The sequence below is a fragment of the Hippocampus bargibanti genome, linkage group LG09 (genome assembly GCF_051943395.1).
Source record: "Hippocampus bargibanti isolate YZ-2025 linkage group LG09, ASM5194339v1, whole genome shotgun sequence".
NCBI lineage: Eukaryota > Metazoa > Chordata > Actinopteri > Syngnathiformes > Syngnathidae > Hippocampus > Hippocampus bargibanti.
This window is the reverse complement of record NC_142742.1, coordinates 3,142,501-3,165,000: the sequence shown is the minus strand read 5'-3', so window position 1 is coordinate 3,165,000 and position 22,500 is coordinate 3,142,501. Positions and strand designations below refer to the sequence as shown.

The 22,500-nt window shown below is 38.2% G+C and overlaps 3 protein-coding genes and 1 long non-coding RNA gene across 7 annotated transcripts in view; 1 reads left to right on the top strand and 3 right to left on the bottom strand.

The window, feature by feature from the left end:
- The window catches only part of plek2 (pleckstrin 2), an 18,439-nt gene extending 3,692 nt beyond the window's left edge, over nt 1-14,747 (bottom strand). Inside the window, exons 1-6 of one of the 4 annotated variants that reach the window (XM_089004376.1) lie at nt 14,608-14,747; nt 3,968-4,136; nt 3,718-3,882; nt 2,322-2,521; nt 1,617-1,708; nt 420-607 (exon numbers count right to left, since the gene is read on the bottom strand). In XM_089004376.1, coding sequence (XP_088860502.1) covers nt 420-607; nt 1,617-1,708; nt 2,322-2,521; nt 3,718-3,882; nt 3,968-4,136; nt 14,608-14,645 — 852 coding nt within the window. In that variant the 5' untranslated portion in view covers nt 14,646-14,747. Of the gene's footprint in view, nt 1-419; nt 608-1,616; nt 1,709-2,321; nt 2,522-3,717; nt 3,883-3,967; nt 4,137-4,859; nt 5,193-14,607 lie in introns of those variants that run through there. The other 3 variants (XM_089004378.1, XM_089004377.1, XM_089004379.1) reach the window with 3 other exon arrangements.
- oip5 (opa interacting protein 5) lies at nt 5,698-7,351 on the top strand. Its single transcript, XM_089004380.1, has 5 exons — nt 5,698-5,902; nt 5,982-6,048; nt 6,865-6,987; nt 7,060-7,141; nt 7,224-7,351. Exons 1-5 carry the CDS (start codon nt 5,713-5,715, stop codon nt 7,281-7,283), a joined length of 522 nt encoding a protein of 173 aa, XP_088860506.1. The 5' UTR covers nt 5,698-5,712; the 3' UTR covers nt 7,284-7,351.
- LOC148893328 (uncharacterized) lies at nt 8,189-14,601 on the bottom strand. The gene is made up of 2 exons (XR_016115988.1): nt 13,918-14,601; nt 8,189-13,544 (listed from the first exon to the last, which is right to left on the bottom strand). It is a non-coding gene; the product is annotated as an uncharacterized LOC148893328 (long non-coding RNA).
- Nucleotides 14,748-15,840: 1,093 nt separating the features above from the next.
- chp1 (calcineurin like EF-hand protein 1) lies at nt 15,841-22,223 on the bottom strand. The gene is made up of 8 exons (XM_089004980.1): nt 22,009-22,223; nt 21,823-21,918; nt 21,291-21,363; nt 19,407-19,487; nt 19,145-19,272; nt 18,990-19,051; nt 17,639-17,761; nt 15,841-16,995 (listed from the first exon to the last, which is right to left on the bottom strand). Exons 2-8 carry the CDS (start codon nt 21,887-21,889, stop codon nt 16,942-16,944), a joined length of 588 nt encoding a protein of 195 aa, XP_088861106.1. The 5' UTR covers nt 21,890-21,918; nt 22,009-22,223; the 3' UTR covers nt 15,841-16,941.
- Between the last annotated feature and the right edge of the window lie 277 nt (nt 22,224-22,500).

Below are 22,500 nucleotides of genomic sequence, written 5' to 3'. Positions count from 1 at the left end.
TTAGCGTTTTGTTCCAGCTTCAGCTGTTGTTAAAGCTCTATATGAATCAATATGTATGTATTGATTGTATTTTGTACAACTGCCCTCATTTCAAGCTCAGATAACTCCAGACCCATATAGCTTAGGAATTAACTCTTTTTTTTCTGATGAAATAAGAAAGTCAAAGGTTTATAATGCTGTATTGAATCTTTATGTAGTCCTGAATTTGAATATTCTGTGGGCCTTGCAATTTGAGTGAAAATGACAATAACCCTGGCACTGGAGTGGAAACATTTTTGCACATTGTCTGGCAGTGAATGCGTTAAAACATTTTTTTTTTTACACTTTATTATTATTTTTTTTAAACAACGAAATTATAAAAACATGTATTGAGTCCTCAAAGAAGCAATGTCCAATCAAAACTGTGGGTCATGACTCACAAAGCTGTAAAGCGCCGTGGAGTCGTCCAGGAATTGCTCGCTGAGGCCGGCAGTGCGCAGCGCCTCCACGCTGCGCAGGCCGATGGTGCGCAGGAAGCCTTCTTCCAGTAAGGCTGACGCTAACGTCACCGCCTCAGTTCGGGTCAGCGCCAGCTGTGTGAACACCAACCAGTCCACCACTGCGGAGCCTGCGGGGGAATCATAAGGTATTATTATTATTATTATTATTATTATTATTATTATTATTATTATTATTATTATATTTTTTTAAGAATAAATCAGATACTTTACAGAGCTCATACGTCATAATATTTTTTTTTTTTTTTTTTTTTGTCGTGGTTCACTTGCTATTATGATACTGTAATTCCAGTTTAAGTACTTTAAAGGACAACCGACGTCTCCGGACAAGTTGTGTCCATAATTTGTAAAATGGCTTCAAATGACTTCTACTGTGCGTATTTTACAAAGATTCCACCGCATAAAGCTATATTTTACGTTTTAAGACTCGCGCTGAATATTCCGGAAGTCTTGTTTTTGAGTTGGTGACGAGTCCCTACGTGACGTCACTGAAGGAACGCCCCTGAACGAAAAAAGAACACATTGTAGCAGTTCTTCCATCACGTCAATGCTGAAAACGCCATGTTGCACCAAAAAGAGCCAGAAGAGGGCGACCAAGCTCCATGTAAGTAATTTATCAGCCTGTGGAAACGGGCTGATTAAATCCTCACAGGAGCTCGGTTGCCATTTTCTGCCTCTTTTTTTGGTGATGAATTTCCCCCCAATGTTGCCTCAAAATGGCGCAGAATAAGTTCTTCGATTGCAAACATGTATGCTTTCCTCTTCAGAACTATTTGAATCATATTCATAACTGGATGTGGAACAAGAAAGCATATTCTCCGAATCTGAAGCCATTGTTTTGATTCTCAAGCAATGTAAGACGTCTTGGCGTGACGTCACAAAGTGGGGGCGGGACTTTCTGAAAATGGCCACTTCCGGGTTCATTTTTTTTTTTGCAGATTTTGGACACTTGAAGTCATTTTTATTGGTGTTTTGCATTTGACTAAAAATATCATACTGCGTGTTTTGGGTATTTTAGATGCTATAAAACATTTTTCTGATGTCAGTTAGGTAACAAAAAAATGGTGTCGGTTGTCCTTTTAAGGAATCAGATGTAAGAACTGTGACTGCGTACAGAACCTGAGAAGCAGTTGGAGAACATGCGTCCTTGCTCCACGTGGTTGCTCATGTTGATTCCGCTGTGAACGTCATACATGGCCTCCAGCACTTTGCTACAACACAGAAACAACAAATAATGCATTTTTGACATAAACAAAACGCATCATGTCAGGTGCTATTTTAACTCATTCACTGCCAGACAATATGCAAAAATGTGTCCACTGCAGTGCCAGGGTTTTTGTCATTTTCACTCAAAACACAGAATATTGAGTTTTAGGACTGCATAAACATGCAATGCAGCGTAAGAAACCTTAAACTCTATTATTTCATCAGAAATAAATAGTTAATTCCTAAATTATATATGTCTGGAGTTATATGAGATTGAAATTGGGGCGGATGTCCAAAATACAATGCAATACATACATATTGGTTTATATAGCGCTTTAACAGCAGCTGAAACTGTAACAAAGCGCTACCATGGAAAAAAGGGAAATGCTGCCGCCTTGTAGGAGGGAAAAAAACATTGCCAGAGGTCTGACCAGCGCTTTATCAGCACCCCCACCACAAGAAAATAACTAAACCCGAACAAATTCGTGAATGCCGCTTCACGTCACAGTTTTCAATTCCTGAATAAATTTGGGAATGGCAGTGAATGAGTTAAAGAGTTCTCAAAAGGGGCTGGGCAAATCCAATCCAGTCCAATCCAATCGATTACGCTAAATTCACCTGAGGTTGATGTGATGTGGTTGCGAGCCTTCCGATGTGGACGGGGAGTTACTCGATGACCCATCCTCATCGACGTCCGCTCCGGCCTCCAATTTGTCCGCTGCAGCCGCGATGTCGCCGGCCCACTCGTCTCGCTCCTCCCTTGAACACGCCTCCAGGAAGTGATTGACGCAGTTTCCGGTCTGAAGCCGAAACACCAACTAGAAAAGGAAGCACGAATACACATGTATACTAATGGGCATGGCAGGTCACGGTGACTCATTCTACAAGAGAATCATTAGGAAATGTTTATGATGACATCACAGACGGCACAGCGGGTTAAACAGTAACATAGCTTCGGTGGAAAATGACTCATTATATATATATATATATATATATATATATATATATATATATATATATACAACAACTTCAGATTCCAGTGAAGTTGGGACAATGAATGAAAACAACAGAGGCCCCGAAACAGAACCTTGTGGAACGCCATACGTGAATGCGACAGAGTCAGACATAAGAAAATGTAAAAACAAACAAACAAAAGCTATATTTTTGCGTTTGTTCGTGTTATATTCTATTTCATACATTACAAATATATTTAACTCATTCACTGCCATCCCTGAATTTATTCGGGAATGGAAAATATGACGTGCAAAGGTGCCGATAAAGCGATGGTTAGAGCTCTGGCAATGTTGTTTTTGTCTTCCACAAGGGGGCAGCATTTGCCTTTTGTCCATGTTAGCGCTTTGCTCCAGCTGTTGTTAAAGCGCTATATAAATCAATATAGTATGTATGTTTTGTATTTTGTACCGCTGCCCCCATTTCAAACTCAGATAACTCCAGACCCATATAACTTAGGAATTAACTCTTTTTTTTTCTGATGAAAGAAGATAATCTAAGATTTCTTACGCTGAATTGGATGATTATGTAGCCCTAAAATTGAATATTCTGTGGGTGCTGCAATTTGAGTGAAAATGACAAAAACCCTGGCACTGGAGTGGACACATCATCTGGCAGTGAATGCGTTCATGTTCAAACAAAAATTGTTTTTTCTTTTTAGGTGGGGGGGCGGTTAAATACTCTCATTGTGAATTTGACGCTTTCAAAACATTCCAAAAAAAGCTGAAAACCTCCATGATAATCGGTGTTGAAAACAGATGATGAAAAGTGAGTGAACCACAAGCATAAACGATGATCTCATCGGGATGATGTCATCACCATGACTCGAGCTTGTCTTGCAGACACTGACGCAGCACCCAGTCAGCTGAGACAAAGTCTATGACCAATTATTTTCAGATGCAGCAATCATTTCATTAAAAAAACATAATATAACAGGACAGGGACATTCATATATATATTTAAAAAAATAAATCACATGTTAAGATCAAGACTAGAGACTCACGGGTCGATTGTCGTATTCCAAGAAGGGGCAAGTAATAACACAATCCTTCAGCATGATTTTCCCTCGCTGACATGAATCTCTTTTCCCACCTTCGTATTTGTAGTAAATTAGCTTATCCGGCGTCAGCACGAACCAGCGCGCTTTCCAGTTGTGCACCAGATGACCCTGGTGAGGAAAAAAAACAAACACACACTTGAAGAGGATATTGCACATGTGACAATTATATAAAAATGGTGTATTCAAAACGTACCCTTTTCACCAGGAAGCCTTCTCGTAGTATTGTAACTTTTTGCTGGGTATCCATTGCCTCAGTGCTTGTTCCTGCCTGCTGCAATTCTGAAGCAACATGCATACTTACCCACAATATATCGACACAGGCATGTCCACACCCATTGACGTTACACACACCTACAACCTGCCTGAACATTCAAAGTGTGCTTGAGAGTTTTGAAAGGCGCTTATAAATTAAATATATTATTATTATTATTGTTCTTATTATCTTACATCAAATGGAGCTCTCCAACCCCGGATTACCATTTCATTATTTATAGATGATAAAAAAAAAATCATGTGGTGTTTTTCACCTTTTAGTTTCATAAACGGGTTAATGTAAGTCAAGATATGGGAATACTAGAAGTATAATTAATTTATTTATAGACTATCGTTTTATTATATGTAATGGCTGAATATGAAAAAAAAAAACATTAAAAATGGTCGCACGTATAATTACAAAAGTTCAATGCTGAATTGGAAGGGAAAAAAATTACAACCAAACTAAAACATATTAATAGAAAGTGGTCTGCCATTAACTATAAATCGAACCTCGATCAAAACGGTCAAAAAAATGTAAAAGTTATGATTTGTTTTCAATGTATACGCATTGAGTTTAATACACATGTTGCCCCCAGCAAGATGGCGTCGACCTGGACACGTCACCGAAATGGCCGGTACGTTTGTTAACGTTTGAAATAAATTTATTGGCAGCTCTGCTACATTTCAGACTTTTCGTTAATTTAGCATTGTCGGAATGTTACTCGAAAACACTAGCAAGAGTATTTTAGACTCTAAACTACTCTTGCTAGTTATTTTTTTCTTGTAGTGTTGTTTACATTGGATTTTTTTTTTGCGGCACACCCACTAACCATATCGCAGGAACCAGGCAATGGTGACGAGTTGCCACACGGACGAATATTAAATTACACTCTCAGTCTTTTCAGCGCGGACATACTCAAGAGGATCGCAGACGATCCGAAGGGTCCTCGAAATACAAACCGCAGTCACAAGTCGCATTTGTTGGCTGTTGGCGTGACGTGTAAACGCTCCCGTCCAATCAGAGTCACGATTATGCGGAAGCTTTCAGTCAATCGGAGAGATCCAGCCTGTGAGTGATGGGCATTCCGGCTCATTTCGGAGAGCAGTTTGCTTTGGCTCGACTCACTAAAAAGATCGTGCTCTATTGGCTTCCAAACGGCTCCTCATTTTTTTGTTGATTAAATTAATTCACGACCAAAACTCATGTAAAATTATGTGAAAAACGAATTACTCGTGTAAAAAAACACGATATCAAATATTTTTATTTATATGACTTTATTTATATGTGCACAAAAAGCATCCACTAACGTTCACTTTCCATGTGGTTACTTTTTTGACCCATTCTTGGACTCCAGCACGTTCTTTGTCATATATGATTCTAGTATGATTCTTTGAGAAAGTGTTTTCAGAATCAGAAGCCTTTAATAGCCCAACAATGGGGATATTTCCTGCTTGGAATTGCATAGATTGAGTTGAGAGCATGAGTATATTTTATGAATCATTTGTCATCTGCAATTGAAAATGGCTGAAAAATCAGGAGGGGGGGGGGGGGAAAGTCGGCTCTCATTCAAATCAGAGATCCGGCTTTAAGAACCGACTCGTTCCCGAACGACACATCACTACTGCCTGTACTGGGACGAAAAACAAAAAAAGCGGGCAGATTTCGCCATAAAACACACCACGATGGAGTTTAGCAAAACTATTCTCATCGAGCGCGAAGACGACGACGGCGATGACGGCGATGACGGCGAACCTAAGGTGTTAGAACCCGGACAGTGGGCGACGTTTCACTGCAGGCAGTGCAACACGGTGCTGGGAGACTCGCTGTCTGTGTGCGGGGAACTCAAATGTTTGGACTCCATCATGTGCTGCGGCAAGAAAAATCACGTTTTCAGCCAGGTTTCGATGTCGTGTGCCAAATGCATTGTTTTATTTGTCGCTTTTGTCTGCAGGCGTCACCGGTGACGTGGAAGTGAGTGGTGATATCGAATGTGGAAATAAAGGAGAATTGGCGAACTGGTGAGAAATGATCATAATAATCATAATAATAACAATAATACATTTAATTTATAAGCGCCTTTCAAAACTCTCAAGGTCACTTTACAGTCACAGGAGAAGTTTTTCTGTGGGTGAGCAGCAGCAGCCACACACGCCAGCTTTTACTCAACCCAGAAGTAACTCAAATCGATAGAAAGCTAGCTAGCTATCCAATAGATAGCTAATAGCTAGATAGATAGCCAGCCAGCAAGATAGTGATATAATAATAATAATAATAATAAATAATAATAGTAATAATTTATTTATAAGCGCTTTTCAAAACTCTCAAGGTCACTTTAGTCACAGGAGAAGTTTTTCTGTGGTTGAGCAGCGACAGCCACACACGCCAGCTTTTACTCAACCCAGAAGTAACTCAAATCGATAGAAAGCTAGCTAGCTAATGGATAGCAAATAAATAGCTAATTTATAGCTAAATAGCCGACAGCTAAACATCTTACAGCAAGTCAGCTAGACAGCTAATAGCTAACTAGCTAATGGATAGCAAATAAATAGCGAATAAATAGCCAGATAGCCAATAGCTTGCCAGCTAAACGGCTTACAGCCAGCCAGCTATCCAGCTAGCTAATAAATAGCCAATAGATAGCTAATTGGTGTTCCACATGGTTCAATGTTGAGGCCCCTGTTGTTTTCATTAGATTTGCTGCCCTTTGGTTCCATCTTAAGAAATCATTGTACAGTATTGTATATAAAAACAATCGTTTTGTCCTGCCTGAAGGAAATCAAAGCTTGAGTGGCACCGAAATTTCATATTTTTATGATTTTTCTTTCCCCCGCCAGCATTTTCAGCTCCTTGATGTGCGGCGAGTGCGGCTGCACGGTGGGAAAAGTGGTGCACGCAGCGCCGCAACGTCTGGCTGAGGTGCGCTCCCTATTCCTTCTCCAAAAGACGCTCATCTCATGGTGAGTAACGACGCTAACGTCATCATCGGTTTCAGTGTACGTCGCCGCTAAAATAGCGATTTCTTATTCCAGTTACGTGCTGGACACCTGCTCCATGGTAAAAGCGTCCGCTATGTCTTTTGAGACGAAGTCGCTCATGGAAAGCATCGACAAGGTAAAAACGTCAACAAACTTTTGTGCTAACTCTGATGCTAACGTTTGGCAATGATCTCAAAGGGAAAAATATTGGGTTGCAGGTCAGGCGGAAGTTTGAATTGCACTTTGATGATATGAAAAGCCGACTGGCGGACGGATAGAAGATGGACGAGTGATGCCCTTGTTTTTTTTTTTGTTTGTTTGTTTGTTATTTTGACTATTTTTGTCTATTTACTATTGTCTTTGTACTATGTCGTGTCTGATGGCTATAATATTTTCGCATTAAAACAGTTTCAACAATAACTCATTTACTTCACATGAAGCTCGGCCTATTCTTTTCAGTTCCTGTACAGTGTGCTAAAAAAATATTGATTGATCAGACAATATTAGCTCTTTAAAGGACAACCGACGTCTCCGGACGAGTTGTGTCCATAATTTGTAAAATGTCTTCAAATGACTTCTACTGAGCGTATTTTACCAAGATTCCACCGCATATAGCTCTATTTTACATTGTAAGACTCGCTCTGAATATTCCGGAAGTCTTGTTTTTGAGTTGGTGACGAGTCTGTACGTGACGTCACGAAAGGACCGCCCCCTGACTGAAAAAAGACACATTGTAGCAGTCCTTCCATCACGTCAATGTATTTTACTGTACATGTTTAGTCTGAGAACCCAAAAAGCCATCCACCCCCATTTCAAGCTCAGATAACTCCAGAGCCATATAATTTAGGAATTAACTCTTTTTTTCTGATGAAATAAGAGTCTATGGTTTCTTACGGTGTATGGAAGTTTATGTAGTCCAAAAATTTAATATTCAAAAAAAAATTGGGTTTTAGTCAATAAATATTTAATACTAAATGAATGAATATATATATTTTATCTGATTATCGCAATTTCCGTATCAGCATTGGACTAAAAAAATTAATAACTGCAAAAATGTCAGGAACACCAAAAATTTGCCAAAAAAATTACAGACAGAAAAAGCTGCTTATGCAACCACATTAAAGTTGTTTTTGTCATCTATGTAGAGTAAGGTCAAAGGTCACAATAACACACAAAAGGCCTGGTCATTGGCACCATGCTGCATTTTATTCTCATCATTACTATTGCTGAGTTTTGAGGAATACATTTTTTTGTTGTTGTTGTGTTCGTCATACAAAATAAAAAATAAAATTGAACAATCACATGATTAATAAGCATGCCCGTTTTTCCTCCTCAACAGCTGCGGAGTGCATAGTTTGTACAACTCAGTTGAAATAAACAATCATTTATTTTGCTACAACGTGCTCGCTACAAATATGAACAAATTCTCCTTTTGCGCACAATATGATACATAATTATGGATTATTGCATGCATTACAATCTGTTCTGCTAAAAAAAAAAGTTATCATGCATCATCCATTTTTTTGTTGGTTTGTTTTCTGGACCTTATTCACTTGAAACATGTTATCAGTCCCCCAGTAAGGCATGATTAATCGATACATGAAAACAAGATAGTGGTTGACAGTGCAAGGCAGAAAAAAGTGCTTTGGGAAAAACGAATTTGGATGTCGAGAAGCGTGTCAAAATGCAACAAATCTCGGACAGTTCAGTTTTTCAGAAGCCCATCGAATCAAATAAAAACACAAATAACCCTCCTGTTATCTGGTGGGTCAAAGTGACCCATCATGTAGACTCCTAGCATAACAATGACATGTTAAAGTTTGTTTTTTTTGGCATTCATGTTTTGATATTTTGGTGCGATTTGGACACTTTCTAGTTAGTGAAACACAATCCGGGTCAAATTGACCCGTTAACAAGATAAATATCAATGAATGTAATTTTTTTTGCCTGCAAAGTCTTAAAACATTAGCTACGATATGTTTTTATCAGGTTTCAGACAGTTTGGTTAATGAAACACATAGGGTCATTTTGACCCAATTAAAAGTCAAATCAAATTTTTCATAAATGTTATTGTTTTGAAATGTTACAAAACAACATCATCCGATTTTGATCATGTTCCGGTATTTTGGTGTGATTTGGACACTTGCTAGCTAGCAAAACACAATCCGGGTCAAATTGACCCATTAAAAAGATAAAATATAAATGAAAACAAGTTCTGATTTTTTTGCATGCAGTCTTAAAACGTTAGCTCGGATATGTTTTTATCCGGTTTCAGACAGTTTGGTTAATGAAACACATAGGGTCATTTTGACCCAATTAAAAGTCAAATGATTTTTTTCAAAAAAGTTATTGTTGTTTTGAAATGTTATAAAACAACATTATCCAATCGATTTTGATCATGTTCTGGTATTTTGGTGTGATTTGGACACTTGCTAGCTAGCAAAACACAATCCGGGTCAAATTGACCCATTCACAAGATAAACATCAATGAAATAAAGTTCTGATTTTTTTGCATGCAAGGTATTAAAAAACATTAGTTGGGATATGTTTTTTTTCTAGTTTCAGACACTTTGATTCATGAAACACACAGAGGGTCATTTCGACCCGACTAAAGGTCAGATCAATTAAAAGATACGTTTGTAATTTTTTTTTTGAAATGTTTTAAAACAACATTATCCGATTTTGATCATGTGGTATTTCGGTGTGTTTTGGAGACTTTCTAGCTAGCGAAACACAATCCGGGTCAAATTGACCCATTAACAAGATAAATATCAATGAAAAAAGTTTGGATTTTTTGCATGCAAGCTCTTAAAACAACATTCGTTGGGATATGCTTTTTTTTCCAGTTTCAGACACTTTGGTTAATGAAACACACAGAGGGTCATTTCGACCCGACTAAAGGTCAAAACAAAGTTTGTAATATTTTTTGAAACGTTACAATAACACAACGTTATTGAATTTTGAAATGGCCATTTACTCATAAAATGTAAATGAAATATTGGCTTATTTGGGATAATTTGTTTAGTTGGGTAGTTCAAAGGTTTCAATTGAATAAAACATTCACTGGGTCAAATTGACCCAGCGGAAGATTGTTTCCAAAGTCAACCTACTTAAAGCTGCATTGAGCTGGATTTCACTGCACTTTCCTTCCAAAATTAAATAATTTGAACATGTGTTGAACCGGGTCAAATTGACCCATTTGAAATTCACCTGTTTTTTTCTGAATTAAATCTAATTTTTTTTATTATTCAAAATAAGATTAATCGGTAGATTTTAAATGTTGTAGCACAATTGATCTCTGGGTCAAATTGACCCGAACACCGTTTTGATTCCTGAGAAACGCAACAAGACAGAAGGGTTATTTTAAAAACAGAAAAGTCCCATTTGCACAAAATCATGCATTTATTGCTGCTAATCTAATTTTAATAATCCTGTACAATTTTTTGGATTACACGTCATGTCATGTATGTACAACACAAGGGCTGGGAAATGCATCCAAAAATCATTGTGCTATTATTTGAATTATTTGTTTCTTGAGTGCATTTATTCAATGAAAAAGATGAATCATGCATCGAAATTTTTATTTTATATAGGTAACATCCGACTTACAACCTGTTCGATTTACGACCACCCGTACTTACGACCACGACAGACCCTATTTTTAACATTTTAAAAGGGGGAGTTTGTGAGTCATTTAGCCTCCGAGTCTCTATTCAACATTTTGAATGGATTTCGACTTACGACCGTCTCGATTTACGACCACCCGTACTTACGACCACGACCTCCAGACCCTATTTTTAACATTTTAAAAGGGGGAGTTTGTGAGTCATTTAGCCTCCGAGTCTCTATTCAACATTTTGAATGGATTTCAGCTTACGATCAGCTCGATTTACGACCACCCGTACTTACGACCACGACTTCCAGACCCTATTTTTAACATTTTAAAAGGGGGGGTTTATGAGTCATTTAGCCTCCGAGTCTTTATTCAACATTTTGAATGGATCTCGACTTACGACCGTCTCAATTTACCACCACCCGTACTTACGACCACGACCTCCAGACCCTATTTTTAACATTTTAAAAGGGGGGGGTTTGTGAGTCATTTAGCCTCTGAGTCTCTATTCAACATTTTGAATGGATTTCAGCTTACGACCATCTCGATTTACAACCACCCGTACTTACGACCACGTCCTCCAGACCATATTTTAACATTTTAAAAGGGGGAGTTTGTGAGTCATTTAGCCTCCGAGTCTTTATTCAACATTCTGAATGGACCTCGACTTACGACCTGCTCGATTTATGACCACCCGTACTTACGACCACCAGACCCTATTTTTAACATTTTAAAAGGGGGAGTTTGTGAGTCATTTAGCCTCCGAGTCCCTATTCAACATTTTGAATGGATTTCAGCTTACGACCAGCTCGATTTACGACCACCCGTACTTACGACCACGGCCTCCAGACCCTATTTTTAACATTTTAAAAGGGGGAGTTTGTGAGTCATCTAGCCGACGAGTCTCTATTCAACATTTTGAATGTATTTCAACTTACGACCATTTCGACTTACGACCGTTTGGTCGGAACGGAACTCGGTCGTAAGTTGGATGTTACCTGTATATATATATATATATATATATATTATGTATTTATTTTTTCAGGGATATTATTCATTTGCATTGCATTAAAAGCAGGCATCATGCATTATACGTTGAGTACTGTATATATGATGTTAAGTATGAGCATCTAAATGCAGAAGACTAAAAATGAGACTATACAAATTTTAAATGGAAGACGTTGGTGATTTTGTTGCTTTTCAAACAACGTGTCACTTGTTTGTTTGTTTCTTTTCACAATATTTTATAATACACAGCATCGCTCAACAAAGTGACGTGTTTGGATGCAGTATTGCACGTTGCCCGATCGTTTTTCGTTTCATTACAAAAAGTACGGAAAAAAAAAAAAACAAAAAAAACACCATTTGAGATATTTGATAGTATGAATTGTCTTCAAAGGACAATGAGGAATACATTTGATTTATACTGAAATTTGGTTTTATTTGAGTGCAAATTAAAATAAATGCAAATTAAATCCCTTTTAAGACATTAGATTTTAGTTCGCTGACGAAGCTTCTCGGATGAGGAGCAAAACGTCCGACACCTTCAAAGAAGTACAGATGACGGCTGAAGAAACATTTTCATAGATTTAGCAAGCATTATGGCATTTCACGTTTGATTTGATTTCGTGGGCCGAATAAAATGATGTGGCGGGCCAGATTTGGCCCGCGGGCCTTAACTTTGACACCTGTGTTCTAACAGCAGTACTGTATTTTCTAGTGTATGAGTCAATTGAACTAAAATTCAAACTGCATTTTGAATGAATTAAACCAATATGTACAAATACAATTTTTGGGTTATTACCTTCTTCTTTTCCTTTTGGTTTTTCCCTTCAAGGGGTCGCCACAGCAAATCAGTGTCCTCCATCTTTAGAGGTTTGATCCGCATGTTTTTGGGTTATTATAATAATTAAAATTTATCTGGTTTTTGAATGATGGTATGGATTTTTTTTCTCCCTCATTGAACAAATCAAACAAAATAATCACAAGATTAAATCAATGATTGAAACAATACATTTTTCAAAATGAACTCAACCTGCTTCTCATCCTTCCGAGGAAGCAAAAAATAATAATCATAAATAAATAAAAATATTACACTAACTAACACTTGCTACAGTTTTGCATGTCTTAGACTATGTGTGCTTTTTATTGTACGCAGAATTCAACCATGACATCCCTGATCCACTGCTGAAAAGGACGTTTTGATCCTCTCCTCTTCCATTTAGAACTGCTTCATGTCACAAAGAGGGTACAGCAAGTGCTGAAGAATGAATGACTGTGTCTTTGTGTTGTCATATTATTTGTTATTTAGTTTTTTTTTACTTCAAGATGGCGCCGCGAGAGTGGCTGCCTTTCCAGCAGCTCCTGTATTTTGTTTTTCTACCTCTTTCTTTCCTTTCCTCACTTTGCTGCTGTGAAATGTAAATTTCGCCACTGCGAGACAAATAAAGGTACATCCAATCCAATCAAATAGTTCAACCAGTATTTTAAGGACATCTACAATGATGTTGGCCCACTTATTTCACTTCATTCTGTGTCTAATAAAGCGTTGTCCCCCCCCATCTCCCGAATACCAATACAGGGATTTTCCACATACGTCAGCATAATGTAAGGATTCATTCTTAATCATATTTTATCTCATTATCAAAACATACCGGATTGATGTCTGTTGATGGAATTTCTGTCAGAAAAAAAATATATCTAAAAATGAGCTGTATGAGCTCAAAGGTCAGTCCATAGCATTATTCCAAACTATAGACGTGTCACAAGGTGCAATCAAAACAATGAAATAAAATAAAAATATGCTCCTACATGGACATTTCTTCTTGTTTTTCTTCATCCCAGATGATGGGGATTGTGTTGTTGTTTTTTTTTTCAAGGACATCCCCTCCGCTCTGGATCAGATGTGTTCTCCGGTGCATCCATCCTATAATTTGACAGCATTATTTGTGATATCTAAAACTGTTTTTGACTGTATTTGTTTCTTTAGAATATGTGTATACTCGATGTGTAATACATTTACGTTCAGACTCGTATTACGGCATTTCTATCTTTTTTTTTTATCTGTAGTCCATACATTGATATATACATTTATTAAAACGATATCATCCGAGATTGACTTATAAGTGTGCATGGTAAATAAATAGTACGTCAGGGTTATTGGGACTAATATTCACTTCGAATGACATAAAAGACAATTTAATGCATTAGCCACAGACGTAATTGCATCACAGAATTATAAGAGAGGTAATGAAATAAATATATAGTGAATTATTTGTGGGAAAATGAAAGCGTCTGACCTTGAAGTACTCCTGCAGTGATGTTTTGAGGCTTAACAATGGCTGGACCCCTTCTTCTTCGTATTCCTCGGTGAAACCGGCAGCTCTGCCGGGCCACCTCTTGCTTTCTCCGCTAAAACGTGTCGAGGATGTCGACATAGGAGAAAATATTTCGCTCGACATGGTGGAAGCGGGACCAGGACACTAAAAAGTGTCCCCCTTTTTTCGCCTCCCGACGTCCAGCCGAGTGAGCTACGCCATTTTCAATTGTCGCCAGTCAGTGAAGAGCGCGGTGATTGGGTGAGGAATCTGTCCATCAAATTGTTCAACGTACCACCACGGAAGTGGTCCGGAATGGAGAGTTTATTTTTTTTCTTCAAAAAGCTTTTACCAACAAATTGAAAATTATGATTAATAAATATAAATAAATTAAGGAAATGAGTATTTATTTGAAGAAAAAAAATCAATAGGTGCAACGCAGAAAATCTTCCGCACCATTCCGGAAAAGCATGATCACGTTTTATGACTGGACGTTGTCAAAATGCTTTCAAGAAATTAAGACCGCGTTACACACCCGGTGTGAAACGACTACAATAATGTTGTCGCCTGAGGCAAAAATCGATCAAAATATGCACTAGATCTACTCCTATGCTTTGTGTACTCGATTTTATCCTTAGTTGCATCAGAAAGATTAAAGAAAAATAAACTTACATGGCAAAGATTGGACTTGTCACTCTGTTTCCAAACATCCCGGCGAAACACCTTCTGTGCCCTTCCTTTCCATTTCCTGGCGTCACGGGGAAACCTTGGGAGCTTCACTCCCATGGCGCTTAACTGGTACCCAATACCCGTTTAACCCAGTCGTAACCCCCCCCCCCCCCCCCTCCATTAAATCGAATTTCGCGCCGACGTCATCGACTAATTAGCTGCAAGATGGCGCCTGTGTAATCACGTGACCACTTACGGCCAATCAGCATCGGTAATATCGTGGGCTGGACGCTGCGTCAGAAAATATATACAGTGAAATCTCGGTTTACGAACCCCTTGGTTTATGAACTTTTTGGTTTACGAATGTAAAGTTTATGAAATTTTTACCTTGGCATACGAACTTTCCCTTGGCAGACGAACCTTTTTCATACACGGAGCTGCCTCAATGTGTCGTTCGCGAACGAGCCCTTTCTTCTAACAACAAAATATGTTTTTGTCCTCTATTCCCAGTCATCTGTTAAAGCCACGTGATTGGTCAAGAACACAGCAGTGAGGAGAGGTAGTTTAAACATTAAAGAGACAGGCAGACGACAGTGACAGAGTGCAGTGAAAGGCAGAGTGCAGACTGCAAGGTTAAAATATCCCATCAATCAGGCTCCACAAACAACCCGCACAAGCTATCTGTACTCTGTACACAAAAGCTATCAACCCAGCTAAACAGAACACAATTGATGAAGAACTAGATAAAATTATCGCAGAGAAAGCACCTACAAGAGATCATTCCTCAAGATGGTGAAAGAAGAAGGCTACCTTCCTCATCAAGTGTTTAATGCTGATGAAACCGGCCTCTCCATTCCATCAATAATAATAATCCATTTCATTTTTAAGCGCCTTTCAAAACTCTCAAGGACACAAGCCATCAACGACCATCACAAAGGTAAATAAATTGACTTTATTGTACAGTACATTTTTTTCTTTAATTATAATACCATAGCACATTTATTATACATAAAATAAGGGATATTTTGTGTACTTTTAAGGCTTAGAAAACTAGAAAGTAGAAAATTATGGGGACCTGGGAACGGATTATTCTCATTTTAATGGTTTCCTATGGGAAATTAATTTTTGGCATACACACGTTTCACCTTACACACTGTCTGGGAACCAATTAAGTTCGTAAGCCAACGTATCACTGTATATGTATATATTTTACGATACAACACAAATAGTCACAAAAACTGTGATTTGTATTTTATTAGTATAATACACGACAGCTACAGGTCAAATTCTATTTTTACAATCCACAATATATTGAGTTCCAGCATCCAAAAATAACAGTCCACACATGGCACTTTCTTTGATTCAACTGAAAAACATGTCTATGACACGTGAAGAAATTATATTAAGATTAATATTTTTCAAGTCACATTTTGTTTCAATCCACACCCATAAATGCACCTCTAGGCTTTAAACTACTTCATTATTTTTATGTGGGTATTTTTTTTATTGGTTTAGCCACGATGCAGCGGAGACACTTTTGATTTTAGCATGTGGAGTTAATAGAATATATGATGTATCAACATATCATGCATAACTAGTCCTTTGACAATTGAAATAAAAATAAGTTATCATCAAGTGACATCAGTAGTAAAATGCTTTTAACTACTAACGTTGAGTATTTTGAAGTGATTGGCAGCACTCTAGTTCATGTAAGTTCACAAAACAAAATGGCATCCAGCGCCTTTAAAGGAGACACATTATGGAAAATGGCCTTTTTTTTTATTGGCTCGTATACAAACGGTGACGTGTATAGAGACTTGAATTTGGTCACGTTATCCACCAAAAGTGCAACATTAATTGAAAAAAAGGATAACTTGGGAGATGAAATGTCGGATGACGAGTGTGAGGGGGATTAAATGGTAACAAAAAAAAAAAAATAATAATAATCCATAATCTGTCTCCTTTAAAAAGCATTAATAAAAACAGTCCCATTTTGCATTGTACACTTGAGTGTACTTTGTGAACAGCGGCAGCGATCGTGGTCCTCACGATAGGAAATTAAGTGCCGCCCATAAGTGGGATGAAATAAATTGCATATTTAGGAGGAAAAAAAAAAAAACAACAACAACAACAAAAAAAAAACAAAATCAAGGCACATGTGCACGTGTAGCAGCACAAAAAAACGGTTCCCAGCGGCTTTCTACAGGGAGGCGAGGACCACGGTCACCTGCGTTCGAGACTGACTGAAGGGAGGGGGAGGAAGTGGAGGTGGTCGGGGGACAAAACAAAATGTCCGATCGGCCGTGATGATCAATTCCTCAATAAAAACTCAAGTCATCAGTGAAGGAAGCGGATGCTCATTTTTTGCTCCACGTCTACCTTCTCCAGCACCTGTCTCACACACACACACACACACACACACACACACACACACACACACACACACGAATTTAAGTTAAAGGACAACCGACAAGTTGTGTCCATAATTTGTAAAATAGCGTCAAATGACTTCTACTGAGCATATTTTAATAAGATTCCACCGCATATAGCTATATTTTACGTTTTAAGACTCGCGCTGAATATTCCGGAAGTCTTGTTTTTGAGTTGGTGACGAATCCGTACGTGACGTCACTGAAGGATCGCCCCTGACTGAAAAAAAGGACACATTGTAGCAGTCCTTCCATCACGTCCATGCATTTTGCTGTACTTGTTTGGTCTGAAAAACTTCATGTTGCACCAAAAAGAGGCAGAAGAGGGCGACAAAGCTCCGTGTAAGGAATTAATCAGCCTGTGGAAACGGGCTGATTAATTCCTTACACTTCATTTTTTTTTTGAGATTTTGGACACTTGAAGTCATTTTTATTGGTGTTTTGCATTTGACTAAAAATATCATACTGCGCGTTTTGGGTATTTTAGATGCTATAAAACGTTTTTCTGATGTCAGTTAGGAAACAAAAAAGTGACGTTGATTGTCCTTTAAAGGGCAACCGACGTCACTTTTTGTTATCAAATAAGTTGCGTGAGGAGAACTTGCCTTGATGAATTCGTTGAAGGAAATGGAGCTATCTCCGTTCGTGTCGGCCTCCTGGATGGTTCTGTCGGCGATGCTCCCCAGCTGCTCGTCGGAGATGTTCACGCCGACCATCATTCTTAACACCTGATCAAAAGCGCAGGGGAATTATGATGTGCTTAGGAAACAACTAGCTGGCTATCTAGCTAGCTATCTATTTGCTGTCTATTAGCTATCTAAATAACTAGCTGGCTATCTAGCTATCTATTTGCTGTCTATTAGCTATCTAACTAACTAGCTATCTATTTGCTGTCTATTAGCTATCTAACTAACTAGCTGGCTATCTAGCTAGCTATGTATTTGCTTTATATTTGCTATATCAATTCGCTATCTGTCTAGCCAGCTGTCTAGATAGCTAGCTATTAATTAGATATTAGCTAGCTAGCTTCCAGGTTGAGTGAACGCTGGCGCGTGGGGCTTACAAACTTAATTGGTTCCCAGACAGTGTGTAAGGCGAAAAGTGTGTATCCCAAAAACTAATTTCCCATAGGAAACCATTAAAATGAGAATAATCCGTTCCCAGGTCCCCATAAAACCTAATTTTTGACTTTCTAATTTACTAAGCCTGAAAACTACACTTTATTGACCTTTGTGATGGTCGTTGATGGCTTGATGGAATGGAGTGGCCGGTTTCATCAGCATTAAAGGCTTGATGAGGAACGTAGCCTTCTTCTTTCTTTCTAATTTTAATTTGTTCCTCATCAATTGTGTTCTGTTTAGCTGGGTTGATAGCTTTTTGCATCAAGTGTACAGATGGCTTGTGCGGGTTATTCGTGGAGCCTGATTGATGGGAACTTTAACCTTGCATTCGACACTCTGCCTTTGAAATATCAAAGTTGAAACGAGTCCAAATTTCACTGTTTTCTATCCATTTTCTCACTCTCTCTATGTCGTCTGCCTGTCTCGTTAATGTTTAAACCACCTCCCCTCACTGCTGCGTTCTTGACCAATCACGTGGCTTTAACCGAAGACTGGGGGCGGGGAATAGAGGACAAAAAAATGTCAACTGCCATTTTATTTTTTTGGAGAATGGCTTCACTCTCTCTCTGTCTGTGCTCCCCTCTAATTGCTGCATTCTTGACCAATCACGTGGCTTTAACCGATGACTGGGGGCGGGGAATAGAGGACCAAAACAAGCCGGCTGCCATTTTCTTATTAGGAGAGCAGGCTCGTTCGCGAACGACACATAACTCATTGTGGTAGCTAGTTGTGTATCTCGAAAAATAGTTCATAAATTTAACGTTCGTAAATCGAAAAGTTCGTAAACCAAGTGGTTTGTAATCCAAGGTATCACTGCACAATGTAGAACACGCACCTGGAGAAGCTCATCTCGTGAGATCTTGTCATCTCTGTCCAGGTCGTAAAGACGAAAAGCAACTGCATCGAACCGACCCAAATAAATAAACAAATAAATAAATGACAGTTGTCATTTGTGCGACAACCAAAAAGTTGCCCCTCATTTGTACTCACACAACAGCTTGTTGGTCCTACTGTTGAGCGGCTCGCTCGTGTTGATGTTCTTGTTCTTCTCGCTATCCTCGATGGGCCGAAAGTGCGCCAACGTGCGCATGAAGCCTCGAAAGTTCACCTGGTCCTCCCTGATCACATTTTAAAATGAAAAAAAAATAATAATAATAGTAATAAAAGTGGGACCACTTTTAGGATGAGAATTTTTGACCAAATGACCGATGTGGTAGGAAGTGATTGAACATTTTCAAAATAAAAGCCTGACCCTTCTGGGAAAAAGGCGTTGATAATGCGGTCACCCAAAGGATTGATGGCCAATTCCGGAATCCTCTGGAAGTCTTCTCGACTGGACACAGAAAAAAAAGAGATTTGATTAAAAAAAAAAATGTTCAAGAGGACTTTGAGTTAGAAGAGGAAGCCAGAGGCGTTTCACGTTGACGTTCATCATAACATAAATAAACAGACGCAGATGACACAAGTCACCTTGACTGTCACTGAGCTGCGACAGGAAGAACCAAAAATGTGTTGTGTGTAAACGCCACCACCTTAAACACACAAAATATCAAACAAAAGAGTGGCTTTAACAAGCTTCTGTATTTTGTTTGTTTACTTAGCGACAAGCTAAATGCTGAGAGAAGTAAGAAACTTACATAAACTCTTCTTTAAAAAAAAAAAAAAAGTTAATTCCCAAGTTATTTGGGTCTGGAGTTATATGAGCCTGAAATGAGGGCAGCTGTACAAAATACAACACAACATGTATTGCTTTATATAACGCTTCAACAATAGCTGAAGCTGCAACAAAGCGCTAACATGGACAAAAGGCAAATGCCGCCCCCGTCGTGGAAGGGAAATAAGTTCGTCAAACAAAAATCCACTGAAATAATGTGGAAACAAACTGCAAGAAAAGGTGTGTACCGTTTTACTTATAAAATTCAAAAAAACTTTTGAAACATGAAAGAAGAACTTCACCTCCATTTTGAACCTCCATTTTGTACAACTAAAGCTAGCTAGGAAGATCAGAGCATTGACATGTAATGGTGAGTAGTTTGACTTGATTTTCAATGTGAGTAGTTTTACTTTATTTTCAATGTGAGTAGTTTTACTTTATTTTCAATGTGAGTAGTTTTACTTTATTTTCAATGTTATTGTGCCAATGACCTTTTCGACCCGACTCCGGATAAGCGGCAGAAGATGGATGGATGATTTCATATTTGAGTTAGTGGTGTAACACTTCCGGGTTGAGTGAACGCTGGCGCGTCTGGCTGCCGCTGCTCACTCACAGAAAAAAAAGATGTTCTTATGCCTGTAAAGTGTCCTGGAGAGTTTTGAAAGGCGCTTTTAAATGCAATTTATGATTATTATTTCATCTTTCTTTCACAACTTTGCTGCTGTGAAATGTAAATTTCTGCATTGCGAGACTAATAAAGGCAAATGCAATCCAATAACAGTAAATTCAGTAGCCAGCACACATAATCATTACCAGCCCCTTCAACTATTACTCGCTTCGTCCTGTCTAAAGATGAAACTCTTTCGTTTGCGATTAACTGTGGAAAAACATTCCAAGAGGAAATAATGTCAAAGTAGGCTTAAGACCTTTACAAAATAGCTCAGATTAGTTTTCCCCCCCCCCTCCAAAATAAAATGTTCATTTTTGGACTTTTTTTTTTCCTGAGAAAATTAAAAGCATAATGACTCACAATGACCCCTTCACAACTGCATCAAAATCACTGAATATCTTGATTTTATTCATTATTTATTAATTTATATTTATTTATGTATGTATTTAGCTAGCTAGATAAGTATTAGCCATCGCTCACTCGCAAAAAAAAAAAAGTTTTTATCCTGTGCCTGTAAAGTGCCCTTGAGAGTTTTGAAAGGAACTTAAAAACAATGTATTCTTCTTCTTCTTATTATTATTTTCTATTAGCTAGCTTTCTATCTATTTGTGTAATTTCCGGGTTGAGTGAACGCTGGCGCGTGTGGCTGCCGCTGCTCACCTACACAAAAAACTGTGTGAAAAAAATCGTGTGACTGTAAATTGACCTTGAGAGTTTGGAAAGGCGCTTATAAATGAAATGTATTATTATTATTATTATTATTATTATTTTTATTATATTTAAAAAAGACATTGCTAACAGCATTGTATTACCTGAGGGTGCCGTTCTCGCCTTTATCCAAGCTGGTGAAGCGGCTGTACAGACGAGTGATCTGACTGTGGGAGACTGCGGAAAGACATATAAAAGATGATTTTCATACATATATATATAATGATTTCTTATCTTAACTCATCTTATCTTTCAGTGTCCAAAAAGCAAGCTTTGATCCGAACAGAACATTCTATTTTCAGACCGGTACCTCAATAGCTCTGCCTAAACTGAATCATAATGACATATGAGCTTCTTGTTTTTATTTATTACTTTTGTTTTATTGATGTATTTATGTATTTATTTTTGAAACGTAGTCGCGTTCGCCAGCTGTCAGTATAAGTGACGTCATTATGATACGACCAATAAACAAGTCAATAGCTGAGTGTTACGATCCCGTTATGAAGGCCCTACTGGAAGCCATAAAATTTGGCTTCCTTTAAGGAAATAATATCATTCCTAAAATTCGTATCACAATACCCATATTTCTTTTCTAAATGAAAATAATAACAACAAAAATATGTCAGAAGAACTTACATCCCGTTTCTTTCTTGATTTCTTCAATTTCCTCCTCGCGAAGTAACGTGGACGCTCTGGATCCCATAATGATGACTCCACTGGTGAAGTTAGCAACTAGTACACAAAAACGTACTGGTTGTGAGAACGTCAGTAAGCAAAAATTAAATAAAAATAAAAAAATAACAACAAAGATAAAACGGCTACCTTCGAGTAGCTAGCACCCCAGTTGTCTAGCTCGACCCGTCCAGCGTGAGAACAGGAAAGTCTCTCGGGGAAAAGTTTGGGACAACTTTTAAGCCCTCTGCGTATGTCAAATTACAAAATCATCTCTTTGTATTTATTGAATTATACACGAAAAGTGGATGTGAGAGACCGCCGGCTAAGCGTCCAGTGTTCGGAAGACGAGTTTCGGTCCTTTTATCTTCCGTCTTTATCGAGTGGGCGGGGTTATATTGGGTGAAATGGGTTGCCGTGTGAGTGCCTGACTAAAAATCGACACAGGAAGCGCCTTGTTGAAAAAAATGTTTTTCAAAATAATATATGGCATTATTAACATTTCGGGTAAGTGTGAGATGGTTAGCACGTTAAATATATTGTCAAATTGTGCGTTAAACTGTAATGGTTGTAATATTTGTTTTTGTCCATCCAGCCGTCCATTTTCCAATCCACTTCATCTTCACAAGTGTCGCGGAGAAT

What these genes read in the sequence shown, in the direction of transcription:
- oip5 (XM_089004380.1), top strand. Translation starts at nt 5,713, where the DNA reads ATGGAGTTTAGCAAAACTATTCTCATCGAGCGCGAAGACGACGACGGC. An exon ending in AAAGGAGAATTGGCGAACTG is followed by an intron (nt 6,049 to 6,864) that starts GTGAGAAATGAT and finishes TTCCCCCGCCAG; the next exon opens with CATTTTCAGCTCCTTGATGT. An exon ending in CAAAAGACGCTCATCTCATG is followed by an intron (nt 6,988 to 7,059) that starts GTGAGTAACGAC and finishes TTCTTATTCCAG; the next exon opens with TTACGTGCTGGACACCTGCT.
- chp1 (XM_089004980.1), bottom strand. Translation starts at nt 21,889, where the DNA reads ATGGGATCCAGAGCGTCCACGTTACTTCGCGAGGAGGAAATTGAAGAA. An exon ending in AACGCCTTTTTCCCAGAAGG is followed by an intron (nt 19,273 to 19,406) that starts GTCAGGCTTTTA and finishes AAATGTGATCAG; the next exon opens with GGAGGACCAGGTGAACTTTC. An exon ending in CACGAGATGAGCTTCTCCAG is followed by an intron (nt 17,762 to 18,989) that starts GTGCGTGTTCTA and finishes GCTTTTGATCAG; the next exon opens with GTGTTAAGAATGATGGTCGG.